This window comes from Elephantulus edwardii, unplaced genomic scaffold (genome assembly GCF_000299155.1).
Source record: "Elephantulus edwardii isolate Elephantulus edwardi_28Jun2011 unplaced genomic scaffold, EleEdw1.0 scaffold00002, whole genome shotgun sequence".
Classification (NCBI taxonomy): domain Eukaryota; kingdom Metazoa; phylum Chordata; class Mammalia; order Macroscelidea; family Macroscelididae; genus Elephantulus; species Elephantulus edwardii.
The window spans coordinates 39,925,361-39,949,550 of record NW_006399752.1 but is presented as its reverse complement, the minus strand read 5'-3'; the positions used below and the strand labels follow the sequence as shown (position 1 = coordinate 39,949,550).

At 41.3% G+C, this 24,190-nt stretch overlaps 1 protein-coding gene and 1 pseudogene across 1 annotated transcript in view; both read right to left on the bottom strand.

Annotated features, from left to right (window-relative positions):
* The window catches only part of LOC102873139 (alpha-1-antichymotrypsin-like), a 24,222-nt gene extending 15,604 nt beyond the window's left edge, over positions 1-8,618 (bottom strand). Inside the window, exons 1-2 of the mRNA XM_006879196.1 lie at positions 7,994-8,618; positions 4,816-5,089 (exon numbers count right to left, since the gene is read on the bottom strand). Coding sequence (XP_006879258.1) covers positions 4,816-5,089; positions 7,994-8,618 — 899 coding nt within the window. The remainder of the gene's footprint in view (positions 1-4,815; positions 5,090-7,993) is intronic.
* Positions 8,619-15,042: 6,424 nt separating this feature from the next.
* On the bottom strand, positions 15,043-16,788 carry LOC102872732 (annotated as a pseudogene).
* Between the last annotated feature and the right edge of the window lie 7,402 nt (positions 16,789-24,190).

Sequence of the window (24,190 nt, the reverse complement as noted above, 5' to 3'; positions counted from 1 at the left end):
TATGATCCTGTCACTCACGATGTTGTACTTCAAGATGGATCTAGAAATAACTTTTTTTTTGCGATAAACATAGGTGTGCATATATCTGCTTAGGTGGCAGTTAAGGTCTCTTTGGGGTATATTCCCAGTAGTAGAATTGCTGGGTCAAATGGTATCTCTATTTGAGATACCAACTTTTTGAGAAAGCACCACACCGCCTTCACAGTGGCTACACCATTTTACACTCCCATCAACAGTGAATAAGGGTTCCAGTTTCTCCACAACCTCGCCAGCATTTGTTCCTTTGCTATTCTCACTGGGGTGAGATAATATCTCATAGTTGTTTTGATTTGCATCTCTCTTAGAGCTAGTGATCTTGAACATGTGCTTGTTGGCCATCTGAATGTTTTCTTTGGTGAAGTGTCTGTTCATATCCTGTGCCCATTTTTCAATTGGATCATTTACCTTTATCTTGTTGTGATACTCAGGTATTTTATAAATTCTAGATATAAGTTCCATATTTGACATGCCATTACCAAATACTTCTTCCCTGTCTGTGGCTTCCATTTTTACCCTGTTGGAGAAGTTTTTGAATCTGCATAGGGATTTGATTCTTTGAAAGTACCATTCATCTATTTTATCTTCTCCTGGTTATAGATTTTTCAGGATACTTGGAAGATTGTTTATGTTGTGTATTAAGACTTCTAGAGTTCTTCCTAGTTTTTCTTTAATGAAGATTATAGTCCTTGGTTTTAGTCGTAGGTACATGATCCGTCTTGAGTTGGTTTTTGTATATGGAGTGCGGTGTGGATCTTGCTTGAATCTTCTACAGATAGTTTTCCAATTTTGCCAACACCATTTGTTAAAAAGCTTGTCATTTCCCCACTTATTTCATCTCCTTGTCAAAAATCAGTTGACTACAGGTAGATGGGCTGATTTCTGGATTCTCAATTCTATTCCATTGATCTATGTGTCTGTCACTGTACCAGTACCATGCTGTCTTAACCACCACAACAGTGTAGTAGGATTTGAAATCAGGGAATGAGATGCCTCCTACCTTTCTTCTATTTTTAAGGAGTGCTTTCCTTGTTTGGGGACTCTTTTCAGTACAAATGAAACTGTAGATTGCCTTTTTCATCTCGTTGAAGAATGGGATTGGTCTTTCTACTGGGATTGCATTGAATGTGTAAATTGCCTTTGGCAGTATTGTCATTTTCACAGTACTGAGTCTTCCTATTCATGAGCAAGGGATATTCATCCACTTCTCCAGGTCTCTTTTTGTTTCTTGTTGTAATGTTTTATAATTTTCTTTGAGTAGATCCTTTGTGCTTCTGGTTAGATTTACTTCCAAGTATTTAATCTTGTGATTAGCTATTGTGGAGTGCATTGTTTTTCTTAGCTCTGGCTCTATATTCTTTTTATCACTGAGGAGAAATCCAACTGATTTTTGTATGATGATCTTGTATCCTGCCACTTTGCTGAATTGGTCAACTATGTCCAATAGTTTTCTTGTTGAGTCTTTAGGGTTTTCTAAGTATACTATCATATCATCTGCACAGAGAGATAAATTTACTTCCTCTTTGCCAATTTGGATGTCTTTTATTTCCTTCTCTTGTCTTATTGCTATCACTAAGACTTCCAATACAATATTGAAGAAGAGAGATTACAGTAGGCATCCTTGCCTAGTTCCTGTTCTTCAAGGGAATGCCTTTAACCTTTCTCCATTGAGAACAATATTGGCTCTCGGATTTGCATAAATACTTTTTACTATGTTGAAGAAATTCCCCTCTATTCCTATTTTGTTGGGTGTTTTAATCAGGAAAGGTGTTGGATTATGTCCAAGGCCTTTTCTGTATCAATTGATAGGATCATGTGGTTCTTGTTCTTTGCTGTGTTAATGTGATGAATTACATTAATTGTTTTCCTTATGTTGAACCATCCTTGCATATCTGTTATGAATCCCTCTTGGTCATGGTAAATTATTTCTTTGATGTATCGTTGTATTCTATTGGCCAGTATTTTATTCAGGATTTTTGCATTTATGTTCATGAGAGATACTGGCCTATAGTTTTCTATTTTGATAGTGTCCTTTCCTGGCTTTGGTATCAAGAATATGTTTGCTTCATAGAATGAGTCTGGGAGAATTCCATCTTTTTCTATTCTCTGAAATGGTTTATGTAGAATTGGTAAGAGTTCTTCTCTGAATGTTTGATAAAATTCACTTGTAAAACCATCTGGTCCAAGGCTTTTTTTTTTTTTTTTTGGCTGGAAGCCTTCTTTTCTCTTGACTTATATGTGTGGGAAGAAAGATGAAGAAAATCCTGAGCTTTTGTTTTCTTGATGTTGACATGTAATTTATATTGAAGGCTGCAGTCTTTGGGCAAGTGATTCAGCAAGGATCCAGAAATACTTACTGCAGAAAATAAAACAAAACAGCCTTCAATATGCATTGCTTCTCAACATCAGGAAAACAATAATTCTCACCACTAGACTGATAGGCAAAATCATGATATATTGGAAAAAAATAAAACGGAAACAGTCAACAATTTCATGTTATTTGAATTCACAATCAATACACTTGGTACCAGCAGTTAGGAGGTCAGTAGATGTATTGCACTGGAAAAGTCTGCAGTCAGGGACCTCTTCAAATTACTGAGGAGCAATGATATTAGATTGAGAACTAAGGTGCATCTGATTCAGGCCATAGCCTGTTTAATTACTTGCTATGCTCCTGAGAGCTGAACAATGAATAAATATGACATAAGAAAAATTGGTACCTTTAAACTGTGGTGTTAGAGAAGAGTACTGAATAATTCATGAACTACCAGAAGAACAAATACATATGTCCTGGAAAAGGTGCAGCCAGAGTGCTCCTTGGAGGCAAGAATGGAGAAGCCTCATTTCAAATACTTTAGGCATGCTGTTATGAAAGTCTATTCTTTGAAGAACAACATTATGCTTGGAAAGGTAGAAGGATAGTGAAGGAGAGGAAGACCTAGACAGACTGACACAATGACTGTCACAATGTGCTCAAGTGTGTCAGAGGTTTTGAGGTTGGCACAGGAAAGGACAAGGCTTAGATCTGTTGTTCATAGGGTCACTCTGAGTCATTCTCAACTCAGTGGCATCTAACAACAACAAAATAATACCTGGAAAATAGTAGTTGCTCAATTAATGTATTGTATCCTGGATGAAAGCAGAAAATACTAGAAAGATGTTTGCTGGTTTTTCCTTGATTATATCAAACCATTGACTGTGCAAATCATAGCCAATATGGACACATTGAAAAGAATGGGAATCTCAGAACACTTAATTATGCTAATACCAAAATCTTTGTAAATGTTCACTAAAATTAATTTAAAAAAAAAAACAAAACCCAAGAAACATTTACATAGATGAAGAAATATTTATCTGTACAGAACAAGGGAAGGCTTCATGGTCAAAATAAGAAAGGATGTGTGCCAGGATGTTATCTGCTGAGCAAATAATTGAAAAGCTGGACTAATGAAGAAGAATATGACATCAGGATTGAAGGAAGATTCATCTAAAGCCTTCATTGATACAGCCATTCATACAGACAGTGAGAAAGATTTAAAGCACTTGGTGTAGAAGCCCAAAGACTAAGCATTCAATATGAGTTACACATCAATGTCAAGAGTGAAAAATCCACACACTGAACCGATAAGGAACATCATGACAGATGGAGAAAAAAAATCGAGGATTTCATTTCTCTTGAATCTTCAGTCAACATCCATAGTAGCAACGGTCATGATATCATAGGATGTGTTGCACTGAGGATATTTGCTGTCAAGTAACTCTCTAAAGCTCTAAAGAACAAGGGTATCAGTTTAAAGACTAACATGTGCCTGATCCAAACCATGATCTTTTCAATTGTTTCCTATGCAGCCTAAATTGGACAGTGAGTAAAGAAGATCAGAGAAGAATTGATGCCTTTGAATTGTATTTTTGGTGGAAAGTATCAAATATACCATGGACTGGCATAAAAGGGCAAACAAATTTGTCTTGAAGGAGGTGCTACAAGGGTGCTCTTTAGAGACAAGGACTCACTTTATTTGGACATATTCTCAGAAGAAATTAATCTTTGGAGTGAGATATGCTGGGCAAAGTTGAGAGTCTGAGAAAAAGAGGAAGACCCTCAACAAGATGGATTGACACAGTAACTGCCCCAATGAGCTTAAAGTTGACAGAGATTGTGAGAATAGTGCAGTATAAGGGAGGCTTCAGATCTATTGTTCATAGGGTCTCCTGAATCATAGTTGACTTACCCACCCCTAACAACAATAACTTCAACAATAACTACTCAAAGTTTTATGAGGACATGACTGACTTGATTGAATATACAGGTTAACCAGCACAAACTGATTCTTAGAGTCCATCACATCTCTAACCCTCAGGTGATTACAATTCTGTCACGTTCCACCTTCAAGAGGGAAAATGGAGAAACCACGTGTGAGCAGCAGCATTGTGGTGAAGATTCTTCTGGAGTGAGATCATGCTAACATCACAGGAAGCCTCAGCCCCAAGGGGAATCCAAACCCATCATGTTATAGAGAGAAAAACTCAGACCTAAATGAGCAGAGGCATGAAGTCAAATTAATATCATTAAGTTGCCTTCTCCATAACCTCACCCACCATACAGGTTCTCTTACCACTCCAGCCCCATGCCTTTGTCATCAATGAGATTCCATAACACCTCAGATGTCTTAAGATGGTGTGATACAGAGTCTGGTGGGTTGGAGAGTGGAGGGAAAATGAGAGAGATAGGAGAAGGAACTTGGAAAACCCACCCACATTCAGGGCCCTAGGGATACTCACTTGTTCTTCAGTAACTTTCTCCACCTTTTCAGTGTCTTGGGGGACAACATGGCCTCCACTTCATCCATTTTGCCTTCATCAGGGAGGATGAAGAGGATACTGGCGTTATTTGTGTATTTCAGTTCCACTATGGTGAAGGAGAGCTTCTCATCCCGGAAATAAGGTATGAACTGGCTCTCAATTTTCATCATGGGCACCACCACAGACTTTTCCTTAGTTATATGGAACGAAGAGTTGTATGTGTCTTGAGGGTCAAAGGGTCTCTGCCATTTGCCTAAAGTTGAAGGAGCAAACAGTCAGAGACCTGGGTGATTGAAAGAGCTCTCTTCTCCTGTCTGCCTTTCTTCTTTGAACAAGGAAAGCCCTAGATACATCATCAGCCACCAGAGAGCTTCTTAAGGATGCAATTGCCTTGATTTGGAAAATGCCTTTGCAAGCAGTATACTGTGTAACCTTGATATGAATTTTATATCACAAAACATTTCAATAATAAGTATGTGTTTTGTTGTTGTTATGTCCCATCAAGCAGGCTCTTAATGACCCTTCTTACAATGGAATTGGTGTTGAGTTCACTGGTGTGCTTGAGCCCACAGTTGTAGCCACTGTATCAATGCATTTCCTCTACAAAAGAAAATGCTTAGTAAGGTACAATTCCCATGCCAAATACAGTCATGGCTTGGCGTTCTGGTGGCCTAAAGGCAAGAAGAAGTGCTATAATGGCAAAGGCACACGGTTCAAATCCACCAGCTTCTCCACAGGAAAAGGCTGGGTCATCTTCTCCTCTGCAATTAACTGCCTCTGAAAACCCATTGGAGGGTCAGCTATGGGTCAGTTCTGACTCAAGGGTACTCAACAACAACAACAAAGATAACAATAGTATTAACAATTTTTAAAGGTGGAGGAAAAATTAATCTCTATCTAAAAACCAATGTGGACCAACCCCTCCCACCAAATCCTCAACCTCACTGCCTTCTTGTCTGAACTGACTCATAGTTGACCCTCCACAGGCTTTCCAATGCTGTCAATTGCACAGAGTCCCTCTTTCTCCAGTGTTGATGGATTTGAACTGCCAGAGAGGTCGGGCTTCTGAGTAAGCAATGCAGATCCCTATAGACTGTTGCCAGAGCTGCCTGTGGGCCGCAGAACCTAAACTAGTTACAATATGGCCTTTTACAGAAACTCCACAACCTACGCTCAGGATTTGGATTTCTATTCTAGCCTTTGGACGTAGTACACATTCTTTATGATCAAAAACGGGAAAAGGGAATGTGGAGATGGTGTATGGCAAGTTTGAACTTCTGGCATTTACGTACACTGGGACAAATCACTCTGGTTTTAGGTCTTTGCCTCTTTAGCTAACAAGACTTCACCAACCTTTCAGAGCTGAAATTGAACAATATGATTGTAGGTGCCCATGCATGCTAATGTGAATTTTCTAACTCTTTTCCTCATCCTCTATAAATAGAATCAAATCCAAGAAGAGTCTGCTTTGGAGTGGCCATGCTTTCTCTAGCTTCATCTTGTCACGTGATCCCTCCCTAACTGTAGGCTTTTAAAGACCAGAATAGCAGCCCTTCCTCATCCCACACAGCTCTAGTTGGCTTCTCTGATTCCCTGAAGTGTGAAACACCAAATAATTAAGGTGAATCTAGTTGTAAAGACGAGACCTGCTAAGTGAAAGCTGGTGATGACTTGGGTCCACCAACACCTCCAGGAAAGAAGTCAGATAATCTCCTTCTGTGCAATGTGCAGTCTCAGAAACCCAATGGAAAGGCAATTATGAGTCAGTTCTGCCTCAACACAGTAAGTCACTGAGTGAGCGAGTGAGGGAGTGCGTTGTAGAGGAGGAAGCCCTCATGCACTGCTAACCCAAATGTTACATCCATCTGGTAGTTCAAATCCATCAGTGGCTCCAAGGAACCAAGATTGCCTGTCTCCTCCTGTGTGATCTACAGCCTGAGAAAACCAATGGAGAGTCAGCCTTAGAGGCAGGAGAGGAGGACACAATGTGTCAGTTGGAAGTTAATGAATAGAAAAATTTGGATGGAGTCTGAGAATGGCAATCAAGGTTAAGGGCTCAACAACAATGTAAAAGGTTGCCAAGTTGACCTCACCCAGATGTGCTTTGTAAAAAGGGCCTGGTTATGTACTTCCCCTCACATATTTTGGTCATGTTGCTGAGAGGGCCTATTCTTTGAAGAGGCACATGAAGCTTGGAAGGGTGGAGGGATGGCAAAAGAGAGGAAGCCCCTCGACCAGGTGGATTGACAGCATGACTGCTGCAATGGGCTCTAGTGTGTCAGGAAGTGTGAAGATGACACAGGAGAGGACAGAGTTGAGATCTGTTGTTCATAGGGTTGCTATGAGTTGTACTTGACTCAATGACACCTAACAAATACAACAGCAATGTACTTCTGGACGTCACAACTTTGAAAAATCTGTGGGGCAGGTATCCTTTACTTACATGATAACCTCCTTAGTCAGAACTGACTAGACCACAAACTACATCACCTGTAACTAAAACTAACACTTTGTGGGAACAAATGTTTGACTTGTGTCTGGAAAACTCTGTGCAAAGAGAAAAAGGCCATGGGCATGACAGGATTTGAGGGCCCAGCCACAACACCCTTGCTATGCATCTGAGAACTGGACAACGAATAAGTATAACAGAAGAAGAATTGATGTCTTTGAGCTGTGGTGTTGGAGAAGAGCGCTGAACATCCTATAGATGGCCAAAAGAACAAACAGATATGTCTTGGAGAGGATGCAGCCAGAGTGCTTCTTGGAGACAAAGATGATAAAGCTTCATCTCACATACTTCAGGCATATTACTAGGAGAAGCAATCCCCTGGAGAAGGATACCATGCTTGAAAAACAGGATCGGTGGAGGAAAGGAAGACCCTCAGCCAGGTGTATTGACACAAAGACTGTTGCATGGGCTCTAATATATCAAAAAGTGTGAGGATGGCACAGATAGGACGAGATTCAAATACGTTGTTCATAGGGTTGCTATGGGCTATACTGGACTTGATGGTACATAACAACAACCATCACTACCACCGCACACCCCTTTGCTTGAGGAGTCTTCCTATAATCACAGTTACTTCTGCGGGCACAAAAATAGCCGTCAGGCTCATAATTAAATCAATTATCTCTGAGAATCCCAATTCTGACTCACCTTTAAAGATCATGTAATTCACTAGGACCATGACAGTGTCAGGTTCAAGACTACTGATCAAGTTCAAAATTTCCCCTTGGGTTCTCTGATTCATGTAGTCATTGATGAGCTTTTCAGCAGAACTGACATTCTGGAAGTTGAGCTGGAAAATCTCAGCCCTGTACAACTTCTGCACATCCTTTTTGAACTTCCTCAGCAATTTCATTCCCTCCTGCACAAACATGGCATTGCCCATGCTCAGATACAAGTGATCACTGGCCTGTTTGGGAGTGTTCAGAAAAATGTGGAAGCCTTGATGGAATTCAGCCTCAGAGGTCTCTGTGAGCTTGTTGTTAAGGGCTTTGTTAATTTCTTCTTCGGTGTTGCCATGGGCCCCGAGGAGCAACACAGCCAAAGAAGTACAGACGCTTAGAGGTGAGAAGTAGATGTTGCTGTTAGGCTTCTTCAAAGTCAACACTCTATAGAGATTGAAGGCAAAGTTGTCATTGCTGTAGGCTAGTCTGAAGTCATCCTCATGGGTCTGGTCAGGGGGCTGGTTCTCCTGGATAAGTATGCTGTGTGAGTGACACAAGACAACAAGGCAGAGACCAGCCACCAACAATGCCAGGTTTAGGAGGCGTGACATGCTCTGAAAGCAAAAATCCTGTTTTAATTCATGGTACGTCAGAGGATTCTCTGAGACACACACACACACACACCACACACACACACACACACACACACACACACACACACACACACACACACACACGCTGCGTGTGAGACTCCCACACAGCCTTCCTCTGGCCTGGCTTCAGGGCCTGCTCTGTCACTTCTGGCCAACTTTATGCCTTCTATCAAGTGCATCAATAGGCACCCACCACCCATGATTACTTTTTGTGCTCCTTGGAGGAAAGAAACCCAGCACATAAGGTAAAAGGGCTTGCCTAAGAGCACAGCAAGAGAGTGCAGGTGGGAGAGTGAGACATCAGGTCTGTCTGACTCCTCTTTCTGGGAGCTGCCCAGTCAGAATCCCTTTCCCTTATATTCCCAGTGCAGAATGACTTCAATCAGAAGGAATTAGAAAACAAAGGTTCCTCTCCTCCACCACTACTGCCTGCCTCTGCTGGAGAAACAAGGAAGGATCCTGCACACAGACAGAACTGAGACCCTGCTAGCCCTCCTGCACAAGTTGGGAGGACTAAGCAGGGAGGCTGGGTGTGTGCTCCCATTGAGGGTCAAAGGAGAGAATCCACGGACAACAGAGAATTTCTGGAGGTGGGACCCCTGGGAAGGGCTGAAGAAAGTCCTAATGAAGGTGGGCGTTTCTGATGATCTACTACCGACATTCACAGTCAAACATCTCTTCTGAGTTTCTAAACTATGGGAAGGCCATGGGTAAGGCTTGACAGTGAAGCTTTATCTCACATGCTTTGGGCATGTTGCTAGGAGACAGGCATCATCCTTAGAAAGGTGGAGATACAGCCAAGGAGAAGAAGACCCTCAACCAGATAAATTGACTCAGTGACTGCAGTAATGGTCTCAAGTCTGTCAGAGATCATGAGGCTGTCACAGTATAGGACATGATTCATTCACTTCTGTTGTTCATAGAGTCGCTATGAGTCATACTTGACACAGCGGCAACTAACAACAATAACAATGCTAACTGATTCAGTTATTTTCTTTTTATACAATTATAGAAAGGCCACTTGGTGAAGAGGTGGTGGTGGTGGTTGTTAAGTGCCATAGATTTGACTCTGACTCACAGTGATGCTATGTACATCAGCTTTGAACCCTGATCTCTCCTGAGCCTATTTCATTCATTGTCTCTGACACATTTACCCCCACTACCCCAGTTACTGAGTCAGTCCATCTCATCCAGGGTCTCTTCTCTTGCACTGTCCTTCCACCCTTCCACACATGATGTCCTTCTCCATGGACTGGTCCTCCTGGCCACATGGGCAAAATATGTGAGATGAAGCTTCAAAATCTTTGCTCAAGTGAGCAGCCTGGTTTCACCTTCTCTAGAACAGATTTAGTTGTTCTTCTAGCAGTTCTTAGCATTTTCAATACTCTTCTCCAGCACTGCAATTCAGAGGCATCAATTCTCTTCTATCATCCTTAGTTAATGTCCAGCTCTCTGATACATAGCATGTAAATGTGAAGACCATGGCCTGGATCAGAGACTAAGACACAGCTTAGTCTCTGGACTGATATCATTGTTCTATAGCACTCTGGAGAGGTCCCTGACAGAAGATTTTACCAAGACAACCTTTTATTTCCTGGCTGCTGGTACCAATAGTGTTGATTGTGGAGCCAACAATCTCAATCTCTTCACCATCTATCATGATGCTGCCAACTGGCCCAGTAATGAGAATCTTTGTTTTCTTGATGTTGAGCTTCAATCCATACTGAAGGCTGCAATCTTTAACATTCTGCAGCAAATGCTCCAGGTCCTCCACAGTTTCAGCAAGCAAGGTTTTATCATCTGCATAACACAGGCTATTGATGAGTCTTCCTCCAATCTTGATGCCACATTCCTCCTTAAAGAATCCAAACTCTCAAGTAGTCTGTTCTGAATGGTCTGTTGTTGTAAATAGATTGAAAAGGTATGGAGATAGGATGCATACCTGGCATACACCTTTACTGGTTTTGAACCATGCACTGTTTCCTTGCTCTGTCCTAACAGCTGCCTCCTGGTCCACGTATAGGTTTCACATAAGCTCATTCAAGTATTCTGGGGTTGCCATTCTTCTCAGAATTAGCCATAGTTTGTTGTAATTCACAGAGTCAAATGCCTTTGCATAGTCACAGATAGATGTTCCTCTGGTACTTTGCTTTGAGCTAAGATCCATCTAATATTGTCTATAATGTTCCTAGTGCTACAACCTAGTTTACACATCTGTAAGTTCTCTGTTGATGTGCTGTTCCCATGATTTTTGGATCTTATCAGCAGGATCTTGCTTGCATGTGATATTAATGATACTGTTCATTAATTTCAACTCTCTGTTGGGTAAGTTTTTTTTAGAATGGGAATAAATATGGTTCTCTTCCATCAGTTGACCAGGCAGTTTTCTTCCAGATTTCTTGACACAACCTGGCGAGCCTATCCAGAGCAGCATCTGTTTGTTGAAATATGTCAATAGGTTTGCCATCAGTTCCTGGGGTCTTGTTTTTTGCCAATTCTTTCAGACCAGTTAGAACTTTCTCCTTCATTACCACAGGCTCTTGATTATATGCTGTTTCATAAAATTCTTCTGTGTCAGCCAATTCTTTTTGGTACAGTCACTCTATGTACTCCTTCTATCTTCTTTAGATGCTTTCTGGGTCATACATCATTCTGCCCACATCATCCTTAAGTAACGCAGTTCAAGTTTTGAATTTGTTCTTCAGTTCCTTCAGGTTAAGAAATGTTGAGTGAGTTAATCCTTTTTGATTTTTCAACTTCAGCTCTTTACACATTTCATTATAATATTTTGCTTTGTCTTCCATACTGCCTTTGAAATCTTCTGTTCAGCTCCTTCATACCTTGATTTCTTCCCTTTGTTTTGGCTTCTTGATACTATAGTGCAATATTCAGAGTCTCTTTTGACATCAATTTTGACCTTTTCTTCCTCATCTGTCTTTGCAATGACCTTTTACATTCTTCCTGGATGTCATTCTTGATATCTTCCCACAGCTCATCTGGTCTTTGCTTATTAGTCTTTAAGGCCTCAAACCTCTTCCTGAGATTGTCTTTAAACTCAGGAAGTATAGACTAAAGGTCAGATTTTGGTTCATGTGTATTTGATTTTATTTTCTTTAGCTTCAATTTGAACTTGCATACCAGGAACTTACCTGATTCACAATCAGTTTTCACAGCTACTATTGAGTTTCTCTAACAATTTTCTCCACATTTGCAATCAATCTGATTCCTGTGTAGGCCATCAGGTGAAGTCCATGTGCATAGATGCCATTTGTGTTTCTTATAAAATTTATTTGCAGTGAATAAAGCATTGATTGCACAAAATTCTATCATTCTGTCTCCAGCCTCATTTCTGTCATCAAGGCCAGGTTTTCTGACTATTGATCCTATTTCCTTGTTCCCAACATTTACATTCTAGTCACCCATTATTACTAATGTATCTTGGTTGTACGTTCTATAGATTTCCAATTACAGCAGTTTGTAGAAGTCATCTATTTCCTCCTCTTTGAGTCTGTTTGTTGGTGCATAAATTTGAATAAGGGTCATAATAAAAAGCCTTCCTTGTATGAATTTTGATAGTATCCTGTCACTCACAACATTGTTTTTCAAAATGGATCTAAAAATGGTCTTTTTAACTGAAAGCCACCTCATTTTCCTCAACTTTTCATTTCCAGCATAGTAGATCATGTGATTATCTGATTCAAAATGTCCCATGCCAATCCATTTCATTTCACCAGTGCCTAGTATGTCAATATCTGTGTGTTCCATTTCTTCCTTAACAATCTCCAATTTTCCTACATTCATACTTGTCACATTCCATGTTCAGATCACTCATGTCTGCTTGCAACTGTTCCTCCTCCTTTATTATATCCAATACAAAGGTTCAGCCTCAGGTGCCATATCAGTTAGTCTAATCTAAGTGTGCTCTGTTGTACATAGGGTTTTTGTAGGCCTATTATTTCAGAAGTAGGTGGCCAGGCCTTCTCCCTAGTCTCTCTTAATTAGGGTGCTCAGCTTTAAAGCATTGTTTGACAGACAAGCATTTTACCCAAGAGCTGACAAGAGTATGCAGGTAACAGATCAGGAGTTGGCCCTGGGGGGCCACCCCTTCAATCACTTGTATTGCATTCTCACCCTTACCCTGCCCTGCCAGCACCCTGCTCAATTTCCTCTCCTTGCCCCTCCAGCCTCTCCCATTCCCTTGACACCATCCAACTCTCGTTTGATGACTCAGGCCTCCCACAACCTCTGCTCTCCCATTTTGCCTCCACTTCCCTGTTATTTTGGTGCTCCTGGCACGGAGGCAGGGTTGGCCTCCACAAAGTGGGGGCAGTCTTGTTCTGGCGACTGGTGTGCACTGAAGCCCAGTAGTACTGCCCCAATATTTCTCTGCAGCTGAAGTATGAGACATGCCTACCCTTACAATACTGAGTTCAAAGTTCAGAGGCTTTCACAAACTAGATTCTTTATCTGAAACCTCCATTTTATGCCCACTCAAGTCTGTTTAGGGAAAGTCAAGGGTCAGAGTGGTTGGTAGGGAGAGGAGAGAAAGGGAAAGGAGGTGGCAGAAAGTGAGCATAGAAGAAGAGTAAAGGAGGTGAAAAGAGAAAGAAAAAGAGGATACTGGGAGGGGAAAAAGGAAAGAAAAAAGGAGAGAGAAGAGAGAAGAAGGGATGAGACGGGAGGCAGAGAGAAGAAAGAAGGAAGATAATAGAGAATAAATTATTTCCATCACAGAGGCCCATGGTATTCTAGTGGACAACCTCATGAACTTCTAGTTCTGTTGCATCATCTATTTCTCTACTCACAGGCTTAAATTCTGATTCAATAGTTTCTTTGGGGAAAAAGGCAAATCATTTTTCTAAAAGACATTATTTCTGGGGCAGAAGAGTTTGTTTGGGAAAGTTCTAAAGAAAGTTGGCTGTTTCCTAGTTTGGTTTGTCTATGACCAGACAAAGTAGTAGTAGCTGACTGTCTGTTAGAGAACCAGCAGTGATAGAGGTAGACCATGAAGTAATTAGGAGACCCACCTTCTTCAGGGGTCCTTTACACTCATAATGCTTGCAAAGAGTTCTGAGAGCAGCACCTTAGGACAGATAAGGGTCATCTTTTTTCCTATTCTCTGCGATGTGGTATTTGAAGCTGGGCTACAAATCCAGGAAGAAGATAGGGCGCAGAGAGGGGTAGGGATACCCAAATGCCTGGATGGAGGTTACCTTTTTCACTAACTTCAGATTCTTGAAGTATCTGAAGCAGAAATGAGCACAGAAGGCCTGGTAGCACCTCCACCAACTTTGCAGGTATCAAGGGAGAAGAGTTCCCTTAAGAAAGCATCCTAATCTAGTACAAAGCAAGCTGAGCACTGCATCTGCCCTCCTGGTTCAGCCCTTTCTTTGCCTCTGCCTGACTTTTTGCTGCCCCCACACTTTCCAAAGCTCCATAGTCTAGAACCACCCTGGAAATACATTTTTCTTTACATTACATTGTAAAAAATTATAGTTACCTTGCTGGAGAGCTGGAAGAAGCCAGTGGATTCCAAGGCAGCCTGTTGGGAGTTCCAGGTTGAGGCTATTTGTTCTCCAAAGAACTCCTCCCCCTCTTGGGAAATGCCATTGTACTCTTCTTGGACAGGAAGTGGTGAGATGATAGTTTTCAGTAAACACCAAAACCAAACCCTCTACTGTGAATTGAGTCCAGTTGACTCATAGCAGCCTTAGGACAAAATAAAACTGCTCCACCGGGTTTTAGGCATTGTTTTATTCTCTTATTTGTAGATGTGGTTGCTATAGTTGGGGACAACTTAGTGGCACCTACCAACAGCATATATGGAAAATTGCCTCATCTTTCTCCTGTGGGGTGACTGATGGTTCAAACCATCTTTTAATTGATAGCTAAGTACTTTAACCACTGTGACACCAGAACTTTTTTCAAGAACTATTTATCTTGAATAAAATTGATGCTGTACCCACAACCCTTGAGTGAATCATGCCTCATACAGACCTTGTGGGAGAGAATTGAACTGCCCTGTAGGTTTCTGAGGTACCTTTATAAGAGAAGACTGCCTCATCTTTCTTCTTCAGAGAAGTTGAAGGGCTTGACCCAACTATTTTTTTTTTACTTTCAGAATCAGTCTTTTAATAAATTGCATTTTACTTGGTAGATGAAGTAAAAATAAAAAGGAATAGATAGATAGATAGATAAATAGATGATAGATAGATAGATAGATAGATAGATAGATAGATAGATAGATAAATAGATAGATAGATAGATATAGCTCCTACAGGAGGTGGGTGATGTATTGAATTTACAATTTGACTCTGGCTCACAATTTTGTCATTATCTATGTAGTAACATAAGTAGTTTCTTCAATCCCACCTCTCCCAAATCAGGACAGCTCAGAGATAGCTTTCTTGGGTGGGAGACCAGTTGGCTTCTCCTGTTTTCTTGCTCTACATCAGGATCATTTTTAGGATGGCAGATCTCTTGCCTAGCATCATCCTGAGGAAGTGATGGTAACTGAGTGTCTCTCCAGAACCACTGGACACCTCCTGGATTAATTTCTTTAGTATCAGGTGAGTCTTGAGGACCCTAAGTTTTTCCAACATTCACTTCAGAGACATGATGTCGAAATCTCCATTCAGGTCGAATTCCATGTATTTCTTCTTGAAGGTTTCCAGTTTGCAGGGCAGATCCTTATCCCTGCTGTATTTGGGACCCTTCAGGAATTGCTTGTTCATTTCTTCCAGCCATTCTTCCTGTTGGGCTTTTAACTGTCTGAAAATTTTTTCTCCCTGTAAGTCCTGTTAGCCTCATGGCTTTACAGATTCTGGAAGATGTCAGAAAACCGAACTGGCCAACTGGCTGGCTGACTTCTGCTGGTTTGCCTCTCGAACCAACTCCCTTTTGATTCAAACCATCTTCAACTTGGCAAAAGTAAATTGAGGAGTTAAATAACAAATTTAAGGGACCAATAAGTTCATGTTAGTGAAAAAGAAACATTTCAGGAAAAAGGGAAGATAAATTGGCTGCAAAGCATGAAAAATTCAATCCATATCACTGAATTGTACCTGAAAAAAAGTGTTGAATTGGTGTGTGCTTTTCTGTGTACACTTCCAGCAACAATAACAATAAAAAACATGCAACAGAACTTTCTCAAACTCCCCTGATAAGATAATCAAAGTGTATTTTTTAAAAAAAAAATTCAGATAGGTTTATTGGGATTTTTACTTTAGAGAGTTGAGAAATGCATATGTGAATTTTTTAAAATATTTCTCTTTCTTCTGTGCTTTCCCATGGTAATTCCTACTTGAAAAGAAAAGAAACAAGAAGAAGCTACTTTTAAGGGACAAAGTAGAGCATTTTTCAATGTCCTTTTTTGTTTCCTCATTCTTCAGTAAATTTGTTCTGCCCATGAAATGCCCCTCAAAAGAATAATTCACTTGTATGTAAATACAAAAAAAACCCACTTTATTCCAGAGAATATCCACAAGTGGAGACTTTCTCCCTCAGTAGGAAGGTGTTGGGGGAAAAAACCCTGAGTCCCCCTGCCCAATCCTTTTTAAGGCTTTCCTGGGTTATACTGTCAGGGCCAGTAGATTGAGAGTATGGTTGGTGGGCCGGGAGATCAGTCATGCGGGTCAGCTTTTGACGGGCTGGCTACTTTGCCCGCCTTTACTCTTTTTGTGTCACATAGACACTAGTTAGTTCTTTACTTTGCAAGGACAGATATGACTCTACCCGGGGCATTTGTGTTTGCCTTAAGCTAAGAATTTTTATGGCCCACTTCTGCTTCTGGCATTAATGGGGGTTTATACAAAAAATGGGGTTTATGCTGTCGCCTCAAAATTCATATATAAAAGCCATGAAAAAGTAACAACGTATGGTTCTTTTTCTAGTTTTTTAAGGAAAACAAACAAACAAACCCATAAGGAGTGGTTGTTTCCAACAACTACAGAGTTTAAAACAACAACAACAACAACAAAAAACCAACTTGTCAGAAATTTCGGAGGCCTGTTGTGGTGGCCTGTTATTGTTGTTAAGTGCCATTGAGCAGAGTATGCCGCACAGCAACCCTATGAACAACGTACCTGAACCTTGCCCTATCTTGCACCATCCTCACAATCTCAGGCATTCTCGAGCCTGTTGTGGTCGTCACTGTTCAATCCATTTTCATGAGGATCTTGCTCTCTTTCTCTGACCCCTCAACTTTTCCCAGCATAGTGTTTTCTCCCAGGGTTGATTCCTCCTGAGAATATGCTGAAATTAAGTGAGATAAAGTTTCACCATCTTTGACTCTAAGTTGCACCTCCTTTGATACAAATTTGTTTGTTCTTTTGGCAGTCCATGTGTCATGTCCAATGACATCAGCGAAAGTTGGATGTTCAGGTTCAATGGCCAATTGGAAACAAGCAGAAGGAGCCTAGGAAATCATAAACATTATTTCATTGCAGGTCACACTGTAGGAAGGAGGTACACTGTGAGCCTCACCCCACCCCACCCCCATGGAAACTTTCACACAAAGTTCTAATAATGCTGAGGACAAAGGTGACATCCTGACAACCTTACTACACTGTCCACCTGCACAGTTACATTTACGTTTATATAAATGCTTATTCAGCGTAACATAACTTCGCTTGCTCAACATGGCAATGGTTTAGCTTAAAACTGCCTCTCCCATATCAGGTACATTATGATACCCAAGTCTGCCTGTTGTATATACACAACACACTACACCACAGTATCCCACACTCCACCTCTTAAATGACAGCAGATTTTGTAGAAGCTCAGGCCCATGAAGTGATGCTTTCAGCCCACAACACACAATACAATGGACAACACCCGCACACTAGAACAGCAGATATTATGGCTAAGATTGTCAGAACCCACCAATTATACAAGGGTTGGACTACTATTCCTGAAGGGAATTGTGAGCAAGAGCTTGAATAGTTCACACATATAGTTTGACATTATAATGTCACATGAAACTTGGGTTACATTATCTTGCTCATTAGGTATAAACATACAACATACATATAAATTCTAGTACATGCTCCCCTTTGGGCATCAGTTAACAGATCTAAGGTCATCCTGTTCTGTGACACTATGTTCCTCATTTGGATAGTCTTACCCATTAACATAGTTATACTCTTGTAGTATTCTTAGCTAAGGCAGTTATTTCTCACTTTTCATTGACAGCACCAGCACCTGGAACAAGTTAGCCATGGCATATAACCAACATGCTATCCACTTTTCTTGATGCCATCATTGATACAAGATATGCAAATTTTGTGGCAGTTGGGGCAAGGTCAAACAATATTCTTCCTCCAAGTACATCCAGGTCAACCTGCAAAAAGGTAGGGCCACCAATTCTGCCATAAACCTACAAATAACAAGAAGGAATTAAACCGGCAGGGTTGCTTCAAGTATAGGGGTGCCTTATGACCCACCAGGTATAGGTCTTTGTTATCTTAGTAATATTCATACATAATTCTTGGGTAACTAGTCAGCTGTCCAAATTGGATCATATCATTCCTGCTCTACACACATTTGGACAAGAACACTTAGTTCTACATTTTCTCCAGAAAGTCACATTCTCCCATGCCAGACTGTTTGTTGCCTCCAAAACCCAGGGAGTAAACAAACATACCCATGTAACCTTAGATTTATCTAAGAATGGCTATGCACATTGGCATGTCTCCTCAGAGACTAGAGATGTAGGTGATGCTGCCCCCCTCTCCTGTCTTGGGGCACATTAGCTAATCTGTGTCCTCCCTAACTACAAGATTTATTATTGGGTTTTTAAACCCATCCAAGATCCTCTCTAAAGGAGTTTTTCTTATCCTTCTTGGTTGTTTATTTAACAACCTCACAGCCAAGTCCAAATATCTCATCCACCCCTTCAAGATGAAGGACAAGCTTGTGGCCTTCAGTTTATCCTTAAATAGGATATTATACCTTTCAGTCATCCCCTGGGCATAATAGAGGACATTCAAGTGCCATTTAATACCCAATCGTTTCTATAGCCCTAAAGATAAGGGAGGCTAATACCTATTGTAGATCTTTGGAAAGGAGACTATAGTCAACTGAGCTCTCTGTTCCAAATAAGCTTTTTTTGTTAAAGCAGACACTTAGGATGCTCCTGCTAAGGACTTAATCCATCCCATTATAGAGTACTTGGTCCTAACCTGGACTTTATTAATCCCAGTAATTGCTTCACTAGTCTTCAGAGCCACATAAACGGCAGCTAGTTGCTATTCAAGGATAATTTAACCACTTTTAAAGCCCCTTTCCACAGTTGGGACCAAAATCCTATTGGGCATCATTCATCACTCGATGATCTGCTATAGTCTCCACTCATAATCTTTGCTAATGATCAGCACATCCAACTGGAAGGCAAAGTAGGATCCACTGCTTGCACAGCCTGTGCCTGGGCTACTGTCCATTTTGCACCATTGAATGCACATTGTTTCTTGTCTCCCCAATCCCAGGTAATATTCTTCTTCCTTAACACCTGCAGGATGTCTCAGTATTTGAGCCAGCTGGGGTATTAATATTCTCCAATATCCCAGCAAACCTACAAAACCCTGTAACTCTTTCACTCTAGTGGGTGTAAGGTAAGCTTGCACTTTATCTATCACAGCTTCTGACATAACTTTAGTTGTACTCCACTAGATAACTTGCAAGAAATTGACAAATAAACCAGATCCTTGGGCCTTATTGGAATTGACTGCCCATCCCATGTTTCCAATGCTTGCTTCAAACCATAAGCAGCTGCTTCTAAATCTGAAAGAGAATCAGAGGTTAGAATATCATCAATAGAATAAATCAATATTACATTGGGGTGTGGGGCTAAGTTGCTACATCTTGTGTCACCAGCCTGTGGCATATTTTAGGGTGATGAAAGTCCACTGGTGTCCCTCCCAGGTAAAGGCAAATTGTTGCTGGCTGTCCTCATAGATATTTTATTCAGTTCATGGTAGTTGACAGTCATTCACCAAATTCCACCTGGTGTCTTGAGAAACCACACAGGGAGTAATATAGGCTATGAGTATTTCAAGTTGTTCCAGCTTGCTCCAACTGGAGCACAGTCTATCCTATTTCAGGATGTCTACCAGGCAGCCTTTAGTAACCACTGTGGAGGTTGCCTTCAATCTCACCTGGAAGATGAGAATGGTCTGGTATTACAGATTTCATGGTATACATTCTCAGTCTGAATTTATAAGACTTCTTTTGGAATCTCTGTTCCATAGCACCAGTAAAACTTCATTTGGCTGCTGGTCAATTCTCTCTTTCAATCAACTCTTGCAGCCAGTAAATCAACCCACATTTGCAAATGAGACACATTTACAGGGGACATGACCCATTTCTCCTTTCTTAGCCTGATTCTTCTTTCTTGCCTGCTTCCAGTAGTGATGGGAGTCAGTGACCTAGAAGCAAGAGGAGCTTTTCTGTACTTCCCACTTGTTTTCCAAAAGTCATGCCCAAGCCTCTAGCTCATCCTGGGTTTGGCACAACCAGTGACTGTGATGCTACTCTGCTAAACATTCCTCATGGTATTTCCTTAACTCTACAAGGAACAACCAAGATACCCAGCCTGGTGTCAAAGCATCTACCTGCTCCAAGGCTTTACTCAGGGAGGCAGGCACCATGATAACACACTCCTACTCCTCAGCAGAAGCCAGTACATCAGAATCATCAACAATCTTCGTTATGCAGATGACACAACCTTGCTTGCTAAAACTGAAGAGGATCTGAAGCACTTGCTGTGGAAGGTCAGAGACTGCAGTCTTCAGTATGGATTAAGACTCAATATCAAGAAAACAAAGATTCTAACCACCAGGCCAATTGGCAGTGTCATAATGGACAGTGAAGAGATTGAGACTGTTCACAGTTTTGGTTTGCTTGGATCCACAGTCAACACTCTTGGCACCAGTAGCCAGGAAATTAAAAGACATATTGCAATGGGAAAGTTTGCAGTTAGAGACCTCTCTAAAGTGCCTAAATGCAAAGATGTCAGTCTGGAGACTAAGGTGTACCTGATACATTCCATGGTCTTTGCAATTGCTTGATATGCATCAGAGAATGGACAATGACTAGGGATGATAGAAGTAGAATTGACGCCTTTGAGCTGCGGTGTTGGAGAAGATTATTGAATATACCATGGACTGCTAGGAAACAAACAGGTTTGTCCTGGAAAGGGTGAAGCCGGGCTGCTCCTTGGAGGCAAAGATTCTGAAATTTCATCTGACATACTTTGGACATATTGCAAAGACGACCAGTCCTTGGAGAGGGACATCATGCTTGGGAGGGTGGAAGGACAGCACAGGAGAGGAAGACTCTCAATGAGATGGATTGATTCAGTGACTGGGGTAATGGGGGCAGGTGTGTCAGAGATGGTGAGATGGGCACAGGATAGGGCAGAGTTTAGGGATGTTGTACATAGGGTCACTATGAGTCCCAGGAGATTCGACGGCACATAACAACAACAACAACAACAACATACATTTACAGGGAACTGCTAGAAATTCAAATTGGATTCACAAGAGGTCTTGGCACAGAGAATATCATTTGTTGATGTCATGTTAGTTTTGACTGAAAGCAGAGAATATAAGAAAAATGTTCACTTATGTGTTTCTGATTATGCAAAAGCATTTGTTTGTGTAGACCATAACAAATTATGGGTAACACTGAAAAGAATGTGAATCCCAGAACTCTGAGTTGTCGAGTTGCTTGCAACTCATAGCGACCCTGTGTACAACAGCCCTAAACTCTGTTCTGTCCTGTGCCAATCGCACTGTCTCTGACACTCCCATCCCGATTATCCCAGTCACTGAATCAGTCCACCTCATAGAGGGTCTTCCCCTCCTGCGCTGTCCCTCCACCCTCCCAAGCATGATGTCCTTCTCCAAGGACCGGTCTCTCCTCACAACATGTCCAAAGTGTGTTAGACGGAGCCTCAGAATCCTTGCCTCCAAGGAGCCACCCCGTTTAACCCTTTCCAGGACAAATCTGTTTGTTTTCCTAGCAGTCCATGGTATTCTCAATACTCTTCTTCAGCACCACAGCTCAAAGGCATCAATTCTCCTTCTATCCTCCTTGGTCATTGTCCAACTTTCTGATGCATAACAAGTGATTGCGAAGACCATGGCCTGTATCAGACGCACCTTAGTCTCCAGAGAGACACCATTGCTCTTCAGTACTTTGGAGAGGTCCCTAACAGCAGACTTTCCCATGGCAATGCGCCTTTTAATTTCCTGGCTGCTGGTGCCAAGACTGTTGACTATGGAGCCAAGCAAACTAAAGCTGTGTACAATCTCAATCTCTTCACCATCCATCCTGATGCTGCCAATTGGTCTAGTGGTGAGAATCTTTGTCTTCTTGACATTGAGCCTCAATCCATATTGGAGGCTGCAGTCCTTGACACTCTGCAGCAGGTGCTTCAGGTCCTCTTCAGTTTCAGCAAGCAGGGTTGTGTCATCTACATAATGCAGATTGTTGATAAATTGTCCACCAATCTTGACCCCACATTTCTCCTCATAGAGCCCAGGCTCCCGGATAATCTGTTCTGCATACAGGTTGAAAAAGGTATGGAGATAGGATGCATCCCTGGCGTACGCCCTTCCCAATTTTGAACCATACAGTGTTTCTTTGCTCTGTTCTGACGACTGCCTCCTGGTCCAAGTATAGGTTTCACATTAGAACGATCACGTGTTCTGGGATTCCCATTCTTCTTAGAGTCAGCCATAGTTTGTTACGATCCACACAGTCAAATGCCTTTGTCAATGTATGTTAGAGTCAGTTTTTAATACTCTTCAGCAAGATTCTACTTGCATGTGATATTAATGATCATAAGCATATTTAGGATGGATTTTATAGGCCTGGTGGTAGACTGTATCATTGAAAATGTGTTTCTCTCTATGAATATGGCACTGAAAGCGAAGAAGGAAGCTCCTGCTCCTCCCAAAACTGAAGCCAAAGCAAAGGCATTAAGGACCCAAAAAGGCAGTCCTGAAGGGTATCCACAGCCACAAAAAAAGAAGACCTGCATGTCACCCACCTTCTGGCAGCCTAAGACGCTGAGACTCCAAAGGCAGCCCAAATACCCCGGAAGAGTGCTCTGAGGAGAAACAAGCTTGACCACTATGCCATCATCAAATTTCCCCTGACCACTGAGTCAGCCATGAAGAAGAGAGAAGATAACAACATACTTGTGTTCATTGTGGATGTCAAGACCAACAAGCACCAAGTTAAACAAGCTGTAAAGAAGCTCTGTGACACTGATGTGGCTATGGTCAACATTTTGATTAGGTCTGATGGAGAGAAGAAGGCCTATGTTCAACTTGCTCCTGACTATGATGCTTTGTATGTTGCAAACAAAATTGGTATCATCTAAACTGAGTCCAACTGGCTAATTCTAAAGACAAACTTTTCTCACTAAAAAAAAAGGAAAAGAAAATTTATTTCTCAGTTCTCCGTCATGCTGGACTTAGAGACTTGTGACTAAAAAAGACCAGATTCCAATGACTAGATTAGCTGACTCAACTGTATGAGTGGAACTGTGATGAGGAAATGCACAGGGCCTAGATCCATCCTCAGGAAAGTTCCATGCAGACACACATGGAATTCAGAAGCTGTCATATCCACTAACACAAGATTAGAAGGGCATGGATTATTATGTTTCAGGCAACCAACTGTCCTCATAGGACTCAGCATGCAGATGGAGGTCAGGCACAAGGCATGTCAGGAATGTGAAAAAGAAGGTATCCATTACCCTAGTTACCATTTTGCCTTCTAGGAGGAGAGAAAGCAGGATGGTGAAAACCACACATGGGTAGTAAGTAGGTCATCTGACAGCCATTCACTCTAAACTGGCACTGCCTGCTTGCTGACACCAGATAGTCCTTTCACAAAGAAATGGTTCTATAATCCAAGGCAAAATAAACATAACTAAAGCAATAGCTTGGTTCCCTAAGGCTTCTGTAACAACGTAGGTAGTGCTAGAGAGCAGGATTTATTTTCTCTCAGTTCTGGAGCTTACAAATCCAAATTGGAGAATGCATGAGTTAATTACATCTGTGAGCTTTAAAAGAGAACTGTTCCATGTCTCTCTCCTAGTTTCGTGTAATCCTTGGCCTTTATTTGCTTCTTACAGATGTGCCTGTGTGACTTACCACATATTATCTGACTTTCCCTCAAAATGACTTAATCTCCATGCCATTCTCACTTATTTTACACTATTTTAATTGGTTTGCATACAGTCATTATTATACATTGTGTTCCATTCATGTGTTTTGTGTTTATACAATGTACATTAATTAAACTTTTATAAAACACTATTCAGAAGCAATTAGGGCCCAGATGCTTCCTACTCTAGTGTGACTTAACTGATAACATTTTCAAGGGCCTTGTTTCCCAAGTAAGGACACAATCAGAGGTACAAGGATTAGGGTTTCAATATATCTTTGTAAGGGGCATGGTTGCATCTAAAATACATTCTTTTTGGAGAGAGACAGTGTTGGTTGAATCTGACACTG